The 13804-nt window shown below is 43.6% G+C and overlaps 1 protein-coding gene across 12 annotated transcripts in view; it reads left to right on the forward strand.

Moving 5' to 3' along the window:
• TENM2 (teneurin transmembrane protein 2) overlaps positions 1 to 13804 on the forward strand; it is a 1234499-nt gene that overhangs the window by 1015287 nt on the left and 205408 nt on the right. For all 12 annotated transcript variants that reach the window (XM_053567520.1, XM_053567521.1, XM_053567522.1 and 9 more), the window contains one exon: positions 4009 to 4131. In XM_053567520.1, coding sequence (XP_053423495.1) covers positions 4009 to 4131 — 123 coding nt within the window. The remainder of the gene's footprint in view (positions 1 to 4008; positions 4132 to 13804) is intronic.

Genomic DNA, 13804 nt, shown 5'->3' on the forward strand with positions numbered 1-13804 from the left:
CCTGGATTCCACAAGCTTCCACTCAGAGCCTTCTCCGTCCCATTCTTGCCGACCCGTGGAGCTCTGGTGTTCATCCGAGGGTCTCTCTGGAGCACAGCCTGTCAAATCATGATGAATTGTACATTTTGGCCATCCATGGGGGAGAGTAATGTTAGAAGGGGGCCTCCTAAACTCATTTCACTTTTGACCCTAAGATGGTCTGAGCGAGGCCTTTCTGGTGAACTGCTGGAGCACGGGGGCCGGGTGGGGGGAGGTATGGGGAAAAGCATCCCAGCGCATCCAGGATCTCGTAGTGAGTCCAGCATTACACAAAATCTTAGGATGAAACAGCAATAACCAGCTACTCTATGGTTTCTCGGTTCTCTAAGTCAGACTCTGAGAGTAGATTAAAATTGGAAGTATTATGACATAATGTGGAAAGAGATATTTTTGTTGTTCATAGAAACAAATATAGTGGCCCAAAATATGTGCTAATTCTTTCTGGCTAGATTTCCGAAAGGATCCTAACCCAGTAAAATGTAAAGGAATGCACAGATCTGTTACATAAAAATGGCATTTCCTACCCTCCTCATAAATGAATGTATCACTCAAGGTCAAGGTCAGTGGGGGCAGGGGGTGAGGTGGGTCTGTTGTCCACGGAATTTGTAACGAGATCACTATGAAATATGAAGCAGATAACTACCTCCTTCTGATTCTGAAATCCCCTGGTGATCACTCATCACAGTTACCAGTTTCCTCACCCATAAAATGGGGATTATGGCAGTACCTACCTGTGAGTCTGAAGATTTTTTTTTTTTTTTGGTCTGTTTGTTTGTATTTTGGAGACAAGGTCTTTCTCTGTTGCCTGGGCTAGAGTGCAGTGGCATTGTCATAACCCTGGGCTCATGTCATCCTCTTGCCTTGGCCTCCCAAAGTGCTGGGATTATGGTCATGAGCCACTGCGCCTGGCCTAAGGTATCTTCAGATACCTGCTAAGATACCTGTCCATGGAAGAATGACATACTGATAATCAAAATAGCCCTCTCTGCAAACGAGTTCGTATTGCTAGCAGCACTTTTTCATCCCTACCTTGTCACCTCTGCAGTTATGTCCTCTCTTATCTGCAGGTGCATAATCCTACAGTCCAGCCCCCTGCAGCTGCCCCCGTGTGTCATTGTCTATCCAAATAAACATTGAGGCTTTTATATTCAAGACTCCCCATCTGATCTTCTGGGGGTTGCAAATACATAACCTCTCTCTGCCTCTTAAGGAGAAGTTACGCTACCTGTGAAGAGAAATCCTTACCGAAGGTAAAGGAAGAGATTGATTGAGAGACTGATTTCTCTGCCCCAGCCATAGAGCAAATCTGTAGCAGAATAAGAAATAGGAAGCTCATTTACTTCACAGGTCCCCTGGGTCTCTATCCTAAGGACACTTTAGTCCCTCTTCATAGGCCAGAAATACAGTCTCATTTTCTTACTCAAGGAAGAGAGAAGAAATAGCTGATCAAGACAAAAAAAAAAAATACCAATAAAATCCTATTTCAGATACCCCCCCAAAAACAAGAGAAGGTGGTTATACTCCTGATATAATTCTCACTTATTTACGTAACATTCAATTCAACAACAGAAAATATGCCCAGACTTGCTGTTTGTGTTTGTAGGATTGCTTCTGCTGGGAGGGCAGGTCTGACACTCAGCAGATTCGGCTTCCCTCACTGCCGGCTCCATCTGACTTTTCTGTATTTCTTTTCGCATCTGGGAGTTGTCTGAGCAGTTTCTGGTATACTCTGACCCTAACTCTTTGCACCTTATCTGTAGTTTTCCTATTTTCAGAATTTTTTTTTAAATAAAGAGACGCCATAGAACCCAAAACAAAAATAAAGGTGGGGGGCCTCGGGCAGGGGGGCATCCTTGAAGATGGAACACGGCTTCCTGTGAGCCCCGTTGGTGTACAGTATCAGGAGGTTTGCTTGCTGTTTTCCCAGAGCTGACGGCTGCAATTCGTTCTGCACCTTGGAGTGACAAGATTGAGCACTGTAAGAGCAGAGCAGTTTTGACAAGAATTTTCATATGGATGGGGCACTGGGGAGGTTGTCATCTTTGCCTGTCAGGACCCACTGCTTCCTTCCATAGATGTAGAAATCAAAGCTTTGTCATGCTGGGGCCTCAGCTGTACCGCAGTACCTGTCGGTGTCTCTCTTAAAACCCAGAGAGACCTTCCTCGAAAGAACTGCATCTCCAGTGCAAACACAGCTGGCTCAAGGCAAACCCCGCTAACCTAACCTACCACTTTTCTTTTTTAAAAAAATCATTTAAAAATAGCTAATTCCTTGGCTCTTTTCACCTGGTAATGACAAATCAGAAGCTATCGTTATCTTGAAGCTGCCATGATTAGTTCTCTTTTCCTGACCTCTGTATAGTGAAAATATGTCATTATTTGAGGCAGTGGAATCTGGCCTCTTCAAATAAATGACCTAAATAGAACAGATAAACTACAGAAGAAAATCAGGTGTTTCCTTGACAGAAAGTGTACAGTAAATGTCACTTATTCTTATTAGTATTTATCATCTTGAGAAGCAGCAACAGTGGGCTCACACTTCCGAGTAAGGTATAGAAAGGAGACAAGGTTCTGAGATAGAGAGAGAAGAGTGTGAGCAAAAGGCAAAAACTCCCACGCGGACAGCTTGCTACCTCCATCTGCGGCCATCAGTAGGAGCCGTATTGTTTGAAGATGGGTTTTTAACCCTGCTAGAATGCAGCCTGACTTTAAGTGGTGGTAAGCATGCAGAATTAATTGCTGTGTGAACAATTTCCTAAGCATTAATTGTGTTTCCTGTGGTTAATTGTTTCTCCCATCCCTGCATCAAACTCCAAACCTTTCCATGTCAACAGCCCTTTCTCTACTACTGCAGTGCTGGAAACGTAGCAATGGCCTCAACCTCTGCCTAGTTGACATATGCCAGACATGGCGCTGGTATTGTTGGGATGGGAGCTATGCAGGGGAATGAATTCCTTATTTATTCGCAAATGAAGCATTTCTTTCATAAGCGCTTGGAAGGAATGCAGGTGTGTTGGGAGGGAGGGGTGCCTTTCATTCTGCTTAGGGAAGATGAGAGCCATCAGGGATAAGGACGGATTGAGTTTGCTGATCTCACGGTGGGCAGTTGGCACAGAGTGACAAGGAAGACCAGAGGTTTGTTGGGAGGTTTGAGGTGCCCACAGAGGTGGAGACTTCTGCGGACGGGCTTGTTTCCTTAGCATAGGAGAGGTAGTGCTTCAGCTCTCGTGTCTCGTTCCTATAAAGGCAGAGACAGGGAGAAAGGCAGAAAGAAAGAGTCATGTTTTCCGCGAAGGACATCATTCCCTTGCCATCACCCCTTCCTAAGTTTTTCCAACAATGTGCTGAAAGGTATCCACTTATAGTGAAGAAGGGCGGAAAGGACAACCATTTCTAAAGTTTGAATGAAATAGGGATGGAGGGTTTAAAAAGGGTACATATAACTATGGCTACTGCAACGGTACCTGTGCTGTACCAAAGCAGGTACGGTAGACCTGCGGGCAAACACCTGTCGGTCGCCGCCTTTGAAGCTGATTGACACTGAAGTACGTAGTTGGGCGAAACCATCTTGTCAGTGCCCCTGGAACAGATGTCTAAAAGCCACTGTGTCCAAAGCGTGAGGAAGGATGGGTGTGATGGAGCAGTACCCTTTACCATGATTACAGAGGGGCGTTTTTCCCTCTGGCGACACCAATTGGAGGAGCTGGGCCACGTTTTCTCCTCCCTCCTCCGCCCCCCATGAGAGATCTCCCCCTAAGACTTTGAGCAGAAGCCCTGGAAGAGGAGACCTCATCACCCAGATGCGTTTGCCTTCTGTATTTAGCTAATCCCTGCGACCTGGGCAAGCCATTTTCAAACTGCAGCTTCCTTAAAAGGCAATCACTTGGAAAAAGGCACCTGGCCCTCCCCCTTGACATTTGCATTGCTGAATTATCTATTCACATTTTCATTACTTTGTCTCTCCTGCAGCAATGCATCTGCTCGGACTCAACTGGCAACTCCAGCCGGCAGATGGACACACCTTTAACAATGGGATAAGGACCGGCTTACCAGGAAACGATGATGTGGCAACAATGCCATCTGGAGGCAAAGGTGAGGTTACAGCTGCTGCTTGCCCTCTTGAGGTCACAGGAAAATGCAGAGCTCTCACCAGCTGCTTCAGGTTTTCTAATTCCAGTCTTGAAGGTATGCAAAAAAGGAAAAGAAAGAGAAAAAAATCACTACCTTTCATAGGTGCCCCCCTTAGAAGCTGTTTGCTGTCCCTGTCTGTCAGCTGTGTTTGGCGACACCGCTCGGCGCCAGCATGGTGCCTACTCAGAGCAGTGTGTGCACCTAAGCTATCTGCGGCCACTGGCGTGGTCCAGAGCTACTTCAAGGCGTCCCAAGGCCTGGGCACGAGCAGCGGCCATGGCAGCACAGCAGCAGCTGGAGCGGAAGAAAGTCCTGCCTCGTCAGGAGGCAGAGAGCAGCAGGCAGCAGGTGCCAGGAGACCGGGTCCCTCTCCCGGGAGGAGGGATGCAGCCTCCCCAGGGAGGAAGCGTGCCGGGCTTGGCATGAAAGAGAGAGGCTCAGCGCTGTGGAGCTCTTCTGCTTTGGGGAAGAATAGAAAGGAGTTTTGACAATTCCCGCAACAAAGCTTCTCTTCTCAGAACAGTGAAGGGGACAATAGAAATGTTTATTGAAGCAATCAGGCAACTGTATGGGAGCAGGAAAAGAAAAAAATATGTGCTAACAAGGTGTGTAAGAGGGAGGAAAGGAAACAGAACCGTGGGGAGGAGCAATTAAAAGACGTGGGCCGCCAATGGCACCATGAGCCTGGCTGGCACGGGTGGGTGTGCTCGGCTCAGGGTGCAAGTTGCAAACGGAGGAGATGGTGTGGAAGGGTTTCCCCAAACACGCACTTTTCCACTGTGCCTCTTAGCAAATGTAGCCAATTCGGCCCCACATTTCTTAAACTCCCCCCCCCCAGGGATATTTCAAAGAACGGAAATGGGAGTAGCATGCATCCATGCCAGGCAGAGCATCGTGTAACTTCAACAGCCCTAAAGGAATTGGTCTCCGAGACACTGAGGTCTAGAGTGTTGTAGAAACTTACCCCAAAGCGAACACGCCAGCAGGTACAAATCTCAACTCAGATCTCTGCCCTGTGCATCTCTGGACAGACAGATGCTGGAGTTTTCCTTAGATCAGTCATTTTCCACAGGGAAGATGCTGGAATTCATCCGCCCTCAGAGACGTACATTAGTCATCCTGAAATGCTAATGCTGCTTAAATTATTCTCCCCAGAGCTGTCCTAATGCTTCGAGTGTGACTTTTTTGTCTTTTTATCCAGTCTTTAAGAATTACTCTACTCATCTGTCATAATCATAATACTAAATTACCTTTAAGTAAGCATGAAAAAGTTTTATCTGAGGATGAAATTATATGCTTTCCATTATTGGGTAAGTAAAACTAGACCTACATACGAAAAGTATTTTTTGCCTTAACTGACCGTGTTCTGCTTTAACTGACCAAAAAGCCCAGAGCCAAGTTATTAGCCTTTAAAAATCTGTTCACCTCCCGTTCCTGACACCACCCACCTTTCAGTGTTCTTAGCCTGGGCACTTTTGCCCCATCCTCAGGAGACATCTGATAGTGTCTGAAGACACAAAAGTCTTCAGATTGTCACAATCGGAGGGAGTGTGACTGGCATCTAACGGGTAGAGGTCAGGGATGCTGTGAAACATCCTATAATACACAGGACAGCCCCCTGTGAAGAAGAATTATCTCTGTCTAAAATGACAATAACAGTGCTCTTGGAAGCCTGTTTGAGGGGGTCTCTATTGTGTTGTATCCGTGAATGTCCTTTAATCTCCAAGCAGGCGCTCCATCCCTTCAGAAGAACCCAGATGACAGACACATTTGAAGTGAATACACATATTCTATCATGGGAAACAGGGGTACGTTTTATATGTGTAGACATTGGGAAGTTGTCTTCACACATGGGACTCACCAACCTGCCCTATCTCCTCCATGAAGATCAGCCCCTACTCCCACTGGAGATTAAGCTCCATTCCCCACCAGGCTTGTGCATCCCACACCAGCCTGGACAGAAAGCAGAAAACTCCCCTGGAAGAACAAGTCCTAAGAGGATGTGTCCCTAAATTAATAGAAATACTTTCCATTGTCTTTGGAAAGACCAAAATTTTTTCCCCTCGTGTGCAACATGCTTTTGAAAATGTTGTGTGAGTCATCGTATAGCGTCACAAACTCAGATATTTTCCAAAGGAGTTATGAGACAGATAAAATGTTTGCCAAATCACTCTCCAATGAATTTTGTCGATAGGATACGCACCGAAAAGTGTGAAAATTTAAAATTGCTTAAAGATGAAATAAAACTCGAGGCACTTCCTTTCTGAACACTAATATGGTGCTCTTCAGAGGGCTGAAGAGAATCAGATCCCTTCTTAAGTTGTTTGAAAGTGTGGCTTGTAAAATGACTAGAAAGGTTGTAGTTTCCTCGTACATCCCTATCTCTTTGGTCAAAAGTGACCTTGGGTTTGAATTTCTGTGCCCAGTGACCTCCCTGCTCCCAACTACTCCATTCTATACATTTAGACAACCCAAATCAATTCCCATTGACTATCCAGTGTTTCAAAGAGACAATCAAAATATATTGGCAACAAGTTAATTAAATAACACCCCCTCCATTTTTTTGCAGTATACAATAATCTTTCACTCCGATAATATTTAATCAAGATACGCCACACATTGCCAAGGAGGTTAATCTTATTAAGCAATTAGTGGGTAAAGTATCCAGCGGTAGCAAATTAAAATGTAAGCAAAACACAGGCATGTGAGTCCCATCTAAGATGGCACATCAATAGAGATTTCATTACCTGGTCTTTAGGAGTATTTACATTCTTCAGGCTTGGAAATGAATCTAATAGACAGAGCAGCCTTCACACTCTGATGTGTTAGTGGAAACAAAGCACTTGATTAATTAGTTGGGAGAGTTCGTTCTTTGGACTTTGTCTTCCTTTTCCATTTGTTGTTGTCCAAGGTTTATCTTTTTTCTCTACTCTCCTACAATTAAACCTGAGCATGGATGGTTTTTGGGTTTCACATAAAGAGGAGGGAGCACACGGATGTCAGACTCACTCACTATCTTGTGTGTATTTCTATGTTCAAAGGAATGAACTCATATGTCTTCATTCCAAGGCCATGGAGTGCTTTTTCTGTAGAGCTGGGATTAGCTAAGCCTTGGGAATGAAGATTCAATGCAGTAATCTGACCTGGTCAGACAACATAAGGGAAGCCAGTTGGACTGGCGAGGCCCAGAGGCAGCGTACACAAGAAATTGTAAAGGGTACATTGTATGTACCAAATTTGTGCATAAATTGTAAGAAAGAATAAACTCCCAAGTAGAATTGCAGGGATCATTTTCATTTTTTTTTTTTTTTTTTTTTTTTATTGTTGGGGATTCATTGAGGGTACAATAAGCCAGTTACACTGATTGCAATTGTTAGGTAAAGTCCCTCTTGCAATCATGTCTTGCCCCCATAAAGTGTGACACACACCAAGGCCCCACCCTCCTCCCTCCATCCCTCTTTCTGCTTCCCCCCCCATAAACTTAATTGTCATTAATTGTCCTCATATCAAGATTGAGTACATAGGATTCATGCTTCTCCATTTTTGTGATGCTTTACTAAGAATAATGTCTTCCACTTCCATCCAGGTTAATACGAAGGATGTAAAGTCTCCATTTTTTTTAATAGCTGAATAGTATTCCATGGTATACATATACCACAGCTTGTTAATCCATTCCTGGGTTGGTGGGCATTTAGGCTGTTCCCACATTTTGGCAATGGTAAATTGAGCTGCCATAAACAGTCTAGTACAAGTGTCCTTATGATAAAAGGATTTTTTTCCTTCTGGGTAGATGCCCAGTAATGGGATTGCAGGATCAAATGGGAGGTCTAGGTTGAGTGCTTTGAGGTTTCTCCATACTTCCTTCCAGAAAGGTTGTACTAGTTTGCAGTCCCACCAGCAGTGTAAAAGTGTTCCCTTCTCTCCACATCCACGCCAGCATCTGCAGTTTTGAGATTTTGTGATGTGGGCCATTCTCACTGGGGTTAGATGATATCTCAGGGTTGTTTTGATTTGCATTTCTCTAATATATAGAGATGATGAACATTTTTTCATGTGTTTGTTAGCCATTCGTCTGTCATCTTTAGAGAAAGTTCTATTCATGTCTCTTGCCCATTGATATAAGGGATTGTTGGCTTTTTTCATGTGGATTAATTTGAGTTCTCTATAGATCCTGGTTATCAAGCTTTTGTCTGATTGAAAATATGCAAATATCCTTTCCCATTGTGTAGGTTGTCTCTTTGCTTTGGTTATTGTGTCCTTAGCTGTACAGAAGCTTTTCAGTTTAATGAAGTCCCATTTGTTTATTTTTGTTGTTGTTGCAATTGCCATGGCAGTCTTCTTCATGAAGTCTTCCCCCAGGCCAATATCTTCCAGTGTTTTTCCTATGCTTTCTTGGAGGATTTTTATTGTTTCATGCCTTAAATTTAAGTCCTTTATCCATCTTGAATCAATTTTTGTGAGTGGGGAAAGGTGTGGGTCCAGTTTCAGTCTTTTACATGTAGACATCCAGTTCTCCCAACACCATTTATTGAATAGGGAGTCTTTCCCCCAAGGTAAGTTCTTGTTTGGTTTATCAAAGATTAGGTGGTTGTAAGATGTTAGTTTCATTTCTTGGTGTTCAATTCGATTCCAAGTGTCTATGTCTCTGTTTTTGTGCCAGTACCATGCTGTCTTGACCACTATGGCTTTGTAGTACAGACTAAAATCTGGTATGCTGATGCTCCCAGCTTTATTTTTGTTACTAAGAACGGCCTTAGCTATACGGGGTTTTTTCCGGTTCCATACAAAACGCAGAATCATTTTTTCCAAATCTTGAAAGTACGATGTAGGTACTTTGATAGGAATGGCATTGAATAGGTAGATAGCTTTGGGAAGTATAGACATTTTAACAATGTTGATTCTTCCCATCCATGAGCATGGTATGTTCTTCCATTTGTTAATATTCTCTGCTATTTCCTTTCTGAGGAGTTCATAGTTTTCTTTATAGAGGTCCTTCACCTCCTTCGTTAGGTATATTCCTAGGTATTTCATTTTCTTTGAAACTATGGTGAAGGGAGTTGTGTCCTTAATTAGCTTCTCATCTTGACCGTTATTGGTGTATACAAAGGCTACTGACTTGTGGACATTGATTTTATATCCTGAAACATTACTGTATTTTTTGATGACTTCTAGGAGTCTTGTGGTTGAGTCTTTGGGGTTCTCTAAGTATAAGATCATGTCGTCAGCAAAGAGGGAGAGTTTGACCTCCTCTGCTCGCAGGGATCATTTTCAAAACCTATCACCTGTCTTCTCTATCAGACGTCAGCAAAGTACATCTCATGGACCCAATCTGTGATTATGAATAAAGTTTTATTGGAGCACAGCCACATCTATTCACTCATCTGTGGTCTAAGGCGGCTTTTACCAATAAATACAATGGTGCAGTTGAGTAGTTGCAACAGAGATTACATGACCCACAAGGCCTGGGTCACAGTCTGGCAATTAACAACAGCAGTTTTATGACTACTCTGTATCATTCCTAAACCCACTGCAACTTTTTCCAGAACTTTTTCTCCAACCATCCAAATTATAGGAGACCAGAGAGAAAAACCAAACTCCCCATGTATCAGTTTTTCCTTCTTGACCAAGCGCTGGTTGTAATATATTCTTGGTAACTTTGTAGTCAGAGGTCCTCTATGATAAGGATTCTGGAGCTGGTCTGGCTAGATACAAACATGGGCTCCATCACTCAGCAACTGCGTGCGTGACACGAGCAGTTCATTTATCTTCCCTCAGCCTCCAGCTCCTCATCTGTGAAATGGAACTCCCTCGTGAGCTTGCTGTCCATCGCAAATGAGATAAGCCTTGTAAAACATTGCACGAGGTGTTGGGCACTTAACAAGCGATTAATGAATCGTAGTTACTGTCGCTGACGTCATCACTCCAGCTCTCAGCTGGCCCATCTAACAAGTTTCCACAGGCTACCACTTCTCGTGAGATGCTGTATTGTCCAGAGGCAAAGACTATCTTCAGGATGTCACAAAAGACAGCAATTCCACTTCATCTTGTTCCTTTACCTTCTAAGAATTAAAACAGGATTTAATGAGGATGAGGATTTCTTCTCAAGCATTTGCTTGATGAGGCCATGGGAAGCGGACTTCCTATTTAAAAGGGCCAGTGTTAAAACGAGCTGACCTCCTCCCCACAGTCTTAGCTGTCTCGTTGCAGCTTGAGTTCCATCACTGCCAGCCTGTCTGTTTTAAGCCCTACCATTCTCGGTTTATAACTCAGCTGTAAACATTTATTTGTGCCTGGAGCACATTTCTTCCCTACCCTTTGAAAAAAATCCGAATTTCCAGATGGTATGCAAGTTGGAAAAAAACGGCAAAGACTGTTATTCTGTTTAGAAACATGTTTTTCTACACTTGCCCTTTCAGCAAAAACTTCATAATGATTTTTACTAGTTGGCTTAATGTATGGTACTAGGAGCCAGATTAGCAGGGAGGTTGGTAAATTCTTCCTCTGGCTCTCATCAGCCTCTCAATGAACACAGCCCAGGGTTTCGGAATGATCACTTCCCAACATGGAGCTTTTCCAAAGTCAGTGAAGTTCCCGGAAGGCAAAGGGTCATTATATTTGAGCCAAAGATCCCACAACTGCATGTCTACTACAAATATACCAATAGCCTACCTACTGACACAACAACTCCCTAATTTGGGAGGCTGTGTTATCCTGCATTGTTACAGATGGGTACCATTTACATGCACTCATGTTGGTGATTTTGCTTACTCATGCCCCATTCTAAGTTGCATGGCTTCTGTTGTACACAGCATCACGGCGGCTTCACGTGGCATTAATAATGAAATCAATTTCCCTCCCCCTGCACTCGCCATACTTCCGGAGTCAGCGAGGACACCCAGAGATCTGGCCTCTGCTGTCTGGCTACATTCCTGTGTGTCCTTTATACAGTCAGCCCTTCATATCTGCAGGTTCCACATCCACAGATTCAGCCAAAGTCTGATTGAAAATATTTGAAAAAACCACAACAATTAAAAATTACAAATAAAAATCAATATAGTATCAACACTATTTATATAGCATCTACATCGTATTAGGTATTATAAGAAAACTGTAGATGATGTGAAGCATAGGGGAGGGCAGGCACAGGATATAAGCAAACACTACACCATTTTATATTAAAGACTTGAGCACACCCAGATCCTGGTATCTACAGGGGTCCTGGAACCAATCCCCTGTGGACTCCAAGGGATGACAGCACATAGCATAGGGTTTGAAATGCACCCAGCATAGTGGTTAGATAATGAACTTCAGAGTTCATCAGATGTGGCTTTTGATCCCAGATCCACCACTAAAGAGCTTTTGAGACCCTATGCAAGTCACTGACGTGAACCTCAGTGTTTTTGTCTGAAAAATGGGGAAATTGTAAGGGCATCACAAGATGATACAGCTAGTAATAACCACTCAACAAATGTTACCTACTGAGCTCAACTACGTATTCACGCAGAAGCAAGGTCACCGAAACAATCGGAGACATAAATATTTGTTAACACTCCTAGTGGCAAAAAAGTTGACTATTTTTATCTAAGGCAACAAATTGATGTTTCAAAAGATGTAAAGGCCAGGTATGGTCCCAAGAGCTGAAGGACGTTATGAAGAGTATTAATGTTGTGTGACAGTGTGAACATCCTAGCAGGTGCAGTGACTTTCAGGATGGGGCTGTCTTCCTGAAGAACATCCAGCCAACAGCAGGTGACAGCTGATGAGCTGCTGATGTCCTAGATGAGCTACATTCTTGGTCAGTGACTCTAAGGTCCTTAGAAGAATCTTTTTCACTTATCTGTTGGTTAAACGGAACCCTCAGATGGTTGTCCTGATTCCCAAATAAATGGAAACGAGGTGTAATGACTGTAGCAATATTCAGGATTCAACTTTATTTGCAATAGATAAAAATATGTGAGGCAGAATAATCTGCAAGGCAGATTTATGCCGAGGTGCCTCCGGAGTTCAGTTAAGTTAGGAAGTATTAATATGAGGCTTCATTTCCCTGGTATGACTGTGAGTCCATTCCCTTTATCACTTGTTTGGGGAGTAGTTTCGCTGTTTCCATAAATGAATTATGGCAACATGTTCTGAAATGATTAGCTCCTAATGTGGCTATGGAAGGCTGTCGTTTTGCTCAGCATCAGTCTTATTTAACTGGTTGAAATTTTAGGTACGTGTTTCAGAAATAGGCAATACTTTCACATTTAGATGAGCAATCTTCCGTGGAGTTATAGAGTTGGACTGTCCTGTGAAATTGATCATTAGAATGTTGCCTCTAAAAACCCAGAATTCTCATCTTTAAGCTAGAGATGAGCTAGCCGAACCATTGTATCGTAAGCATCTGCTTCTGAGGGTAAAATGATCACCTCTGCTTTTCATTGTGCAGCTCATGGATAGAGAGAAAAGTTTGCTGTGGAAGCTCTAGCCCTGGGAGATGTGGGTTGCTCTTGGTCCTGATGCTAGGATGCCATGTCCCATCACTGCCTAGAACCCAAGCATACTGGCTACACTTTCACAGAATGGTCACGGGATGTCATTTAATATGTCTTCTCCTGATGCCCCCAATTCAACCCCAAACCGAGTAGGTAGGACCCTGAATGGTATTCTGCTGGGAGGAGGAATGATGAGAGTGTCACATACGTCCCAATTCTGATGTTGACCAGAGATTACCTAGTAGTGGGGTAGATGCCTGATAAATATTTAATGCCTGAAAGTATGAATGAATGACCCACCCAGCACTGCTCAGGGCATTCATTAATCATTGTTGGATAAATACAATCTGGCTGCTTTTCACCGAAGCAGGCTGCACAGAGTTGCCTGCATGCACTTCAACACCAACAATCTGGAGTGAATGAACTCGTGCCTTGATTTTCTCTGGCCATCGTATCTTAATCCGTCTGACCTGCTCTGTCCCCTGGGTCTTCAGACATACTGACCACTCAGCCTCTACTGAGTAGCCTGTATTTTCAATTAGACCATCAAAAATTTACCCTGAACATCTGAAATAAGTAGTTACAGCTGATTTGGGGACTGCAATTGACAGGCTAGAAAGATGTAGACTTGTAGAGGCACCTACAATTCAGGTGCAGCATGCCAAGTGCTTTAATCTCCATCACCCCAGAGAGGGGCAGCGAGTAAGCCAAAACCACACAGCTATTAGTTATCAGAGCTGAGATTCAAACCCAGGACTGACCAGCTCTACTGGGCACTATTGTCTCCTTGAGATCTCAGCACCTCCCAATATGAGGATACCCAACCTGTAAGGTAAAGATAAAAACCGTAATCGCTTTGTGTCCTTGCGGTCTGCCCCTCCTGGTGTCATGTTAGGACCAGGCATTTTGGTGGTCCTAGAATAGCAGAGATGGCTGCAGGGAGACCAGGTTCAAGCTCTCACCCAGGGGACTCAGCCTGGCTTTGATGCTATTCTTTGACCAGGCACTTGACCTCCACAAATAGAGTTCCACACTGGCTAAAGCAGTTTGCAAAAGTCTCCTTTCTTTGTATATCTTTGGAGACAGTATTTGCAAATTTTCCTCTTCTTCATTGTTTTTAAAATTACAGGAGTTATACATACTCATCCTCAAGATCTTTT

Source organism: Nycticebus coucang, chromosome 17 (assembly GCF_027406575.1).
Source record: "Nycticebus coucang isolate mNycCou1 chromosome 17, mNycCou1.pri, whole genome shotgun sequence".
In the NCBI taxonomy this organism is placed as follows: domain Eukaryota; kingdom Metazoa; phylum Chordata; class Mammalia; order Primates; family Lorisidae; genus Nycticebus; species Nycticebus coucang.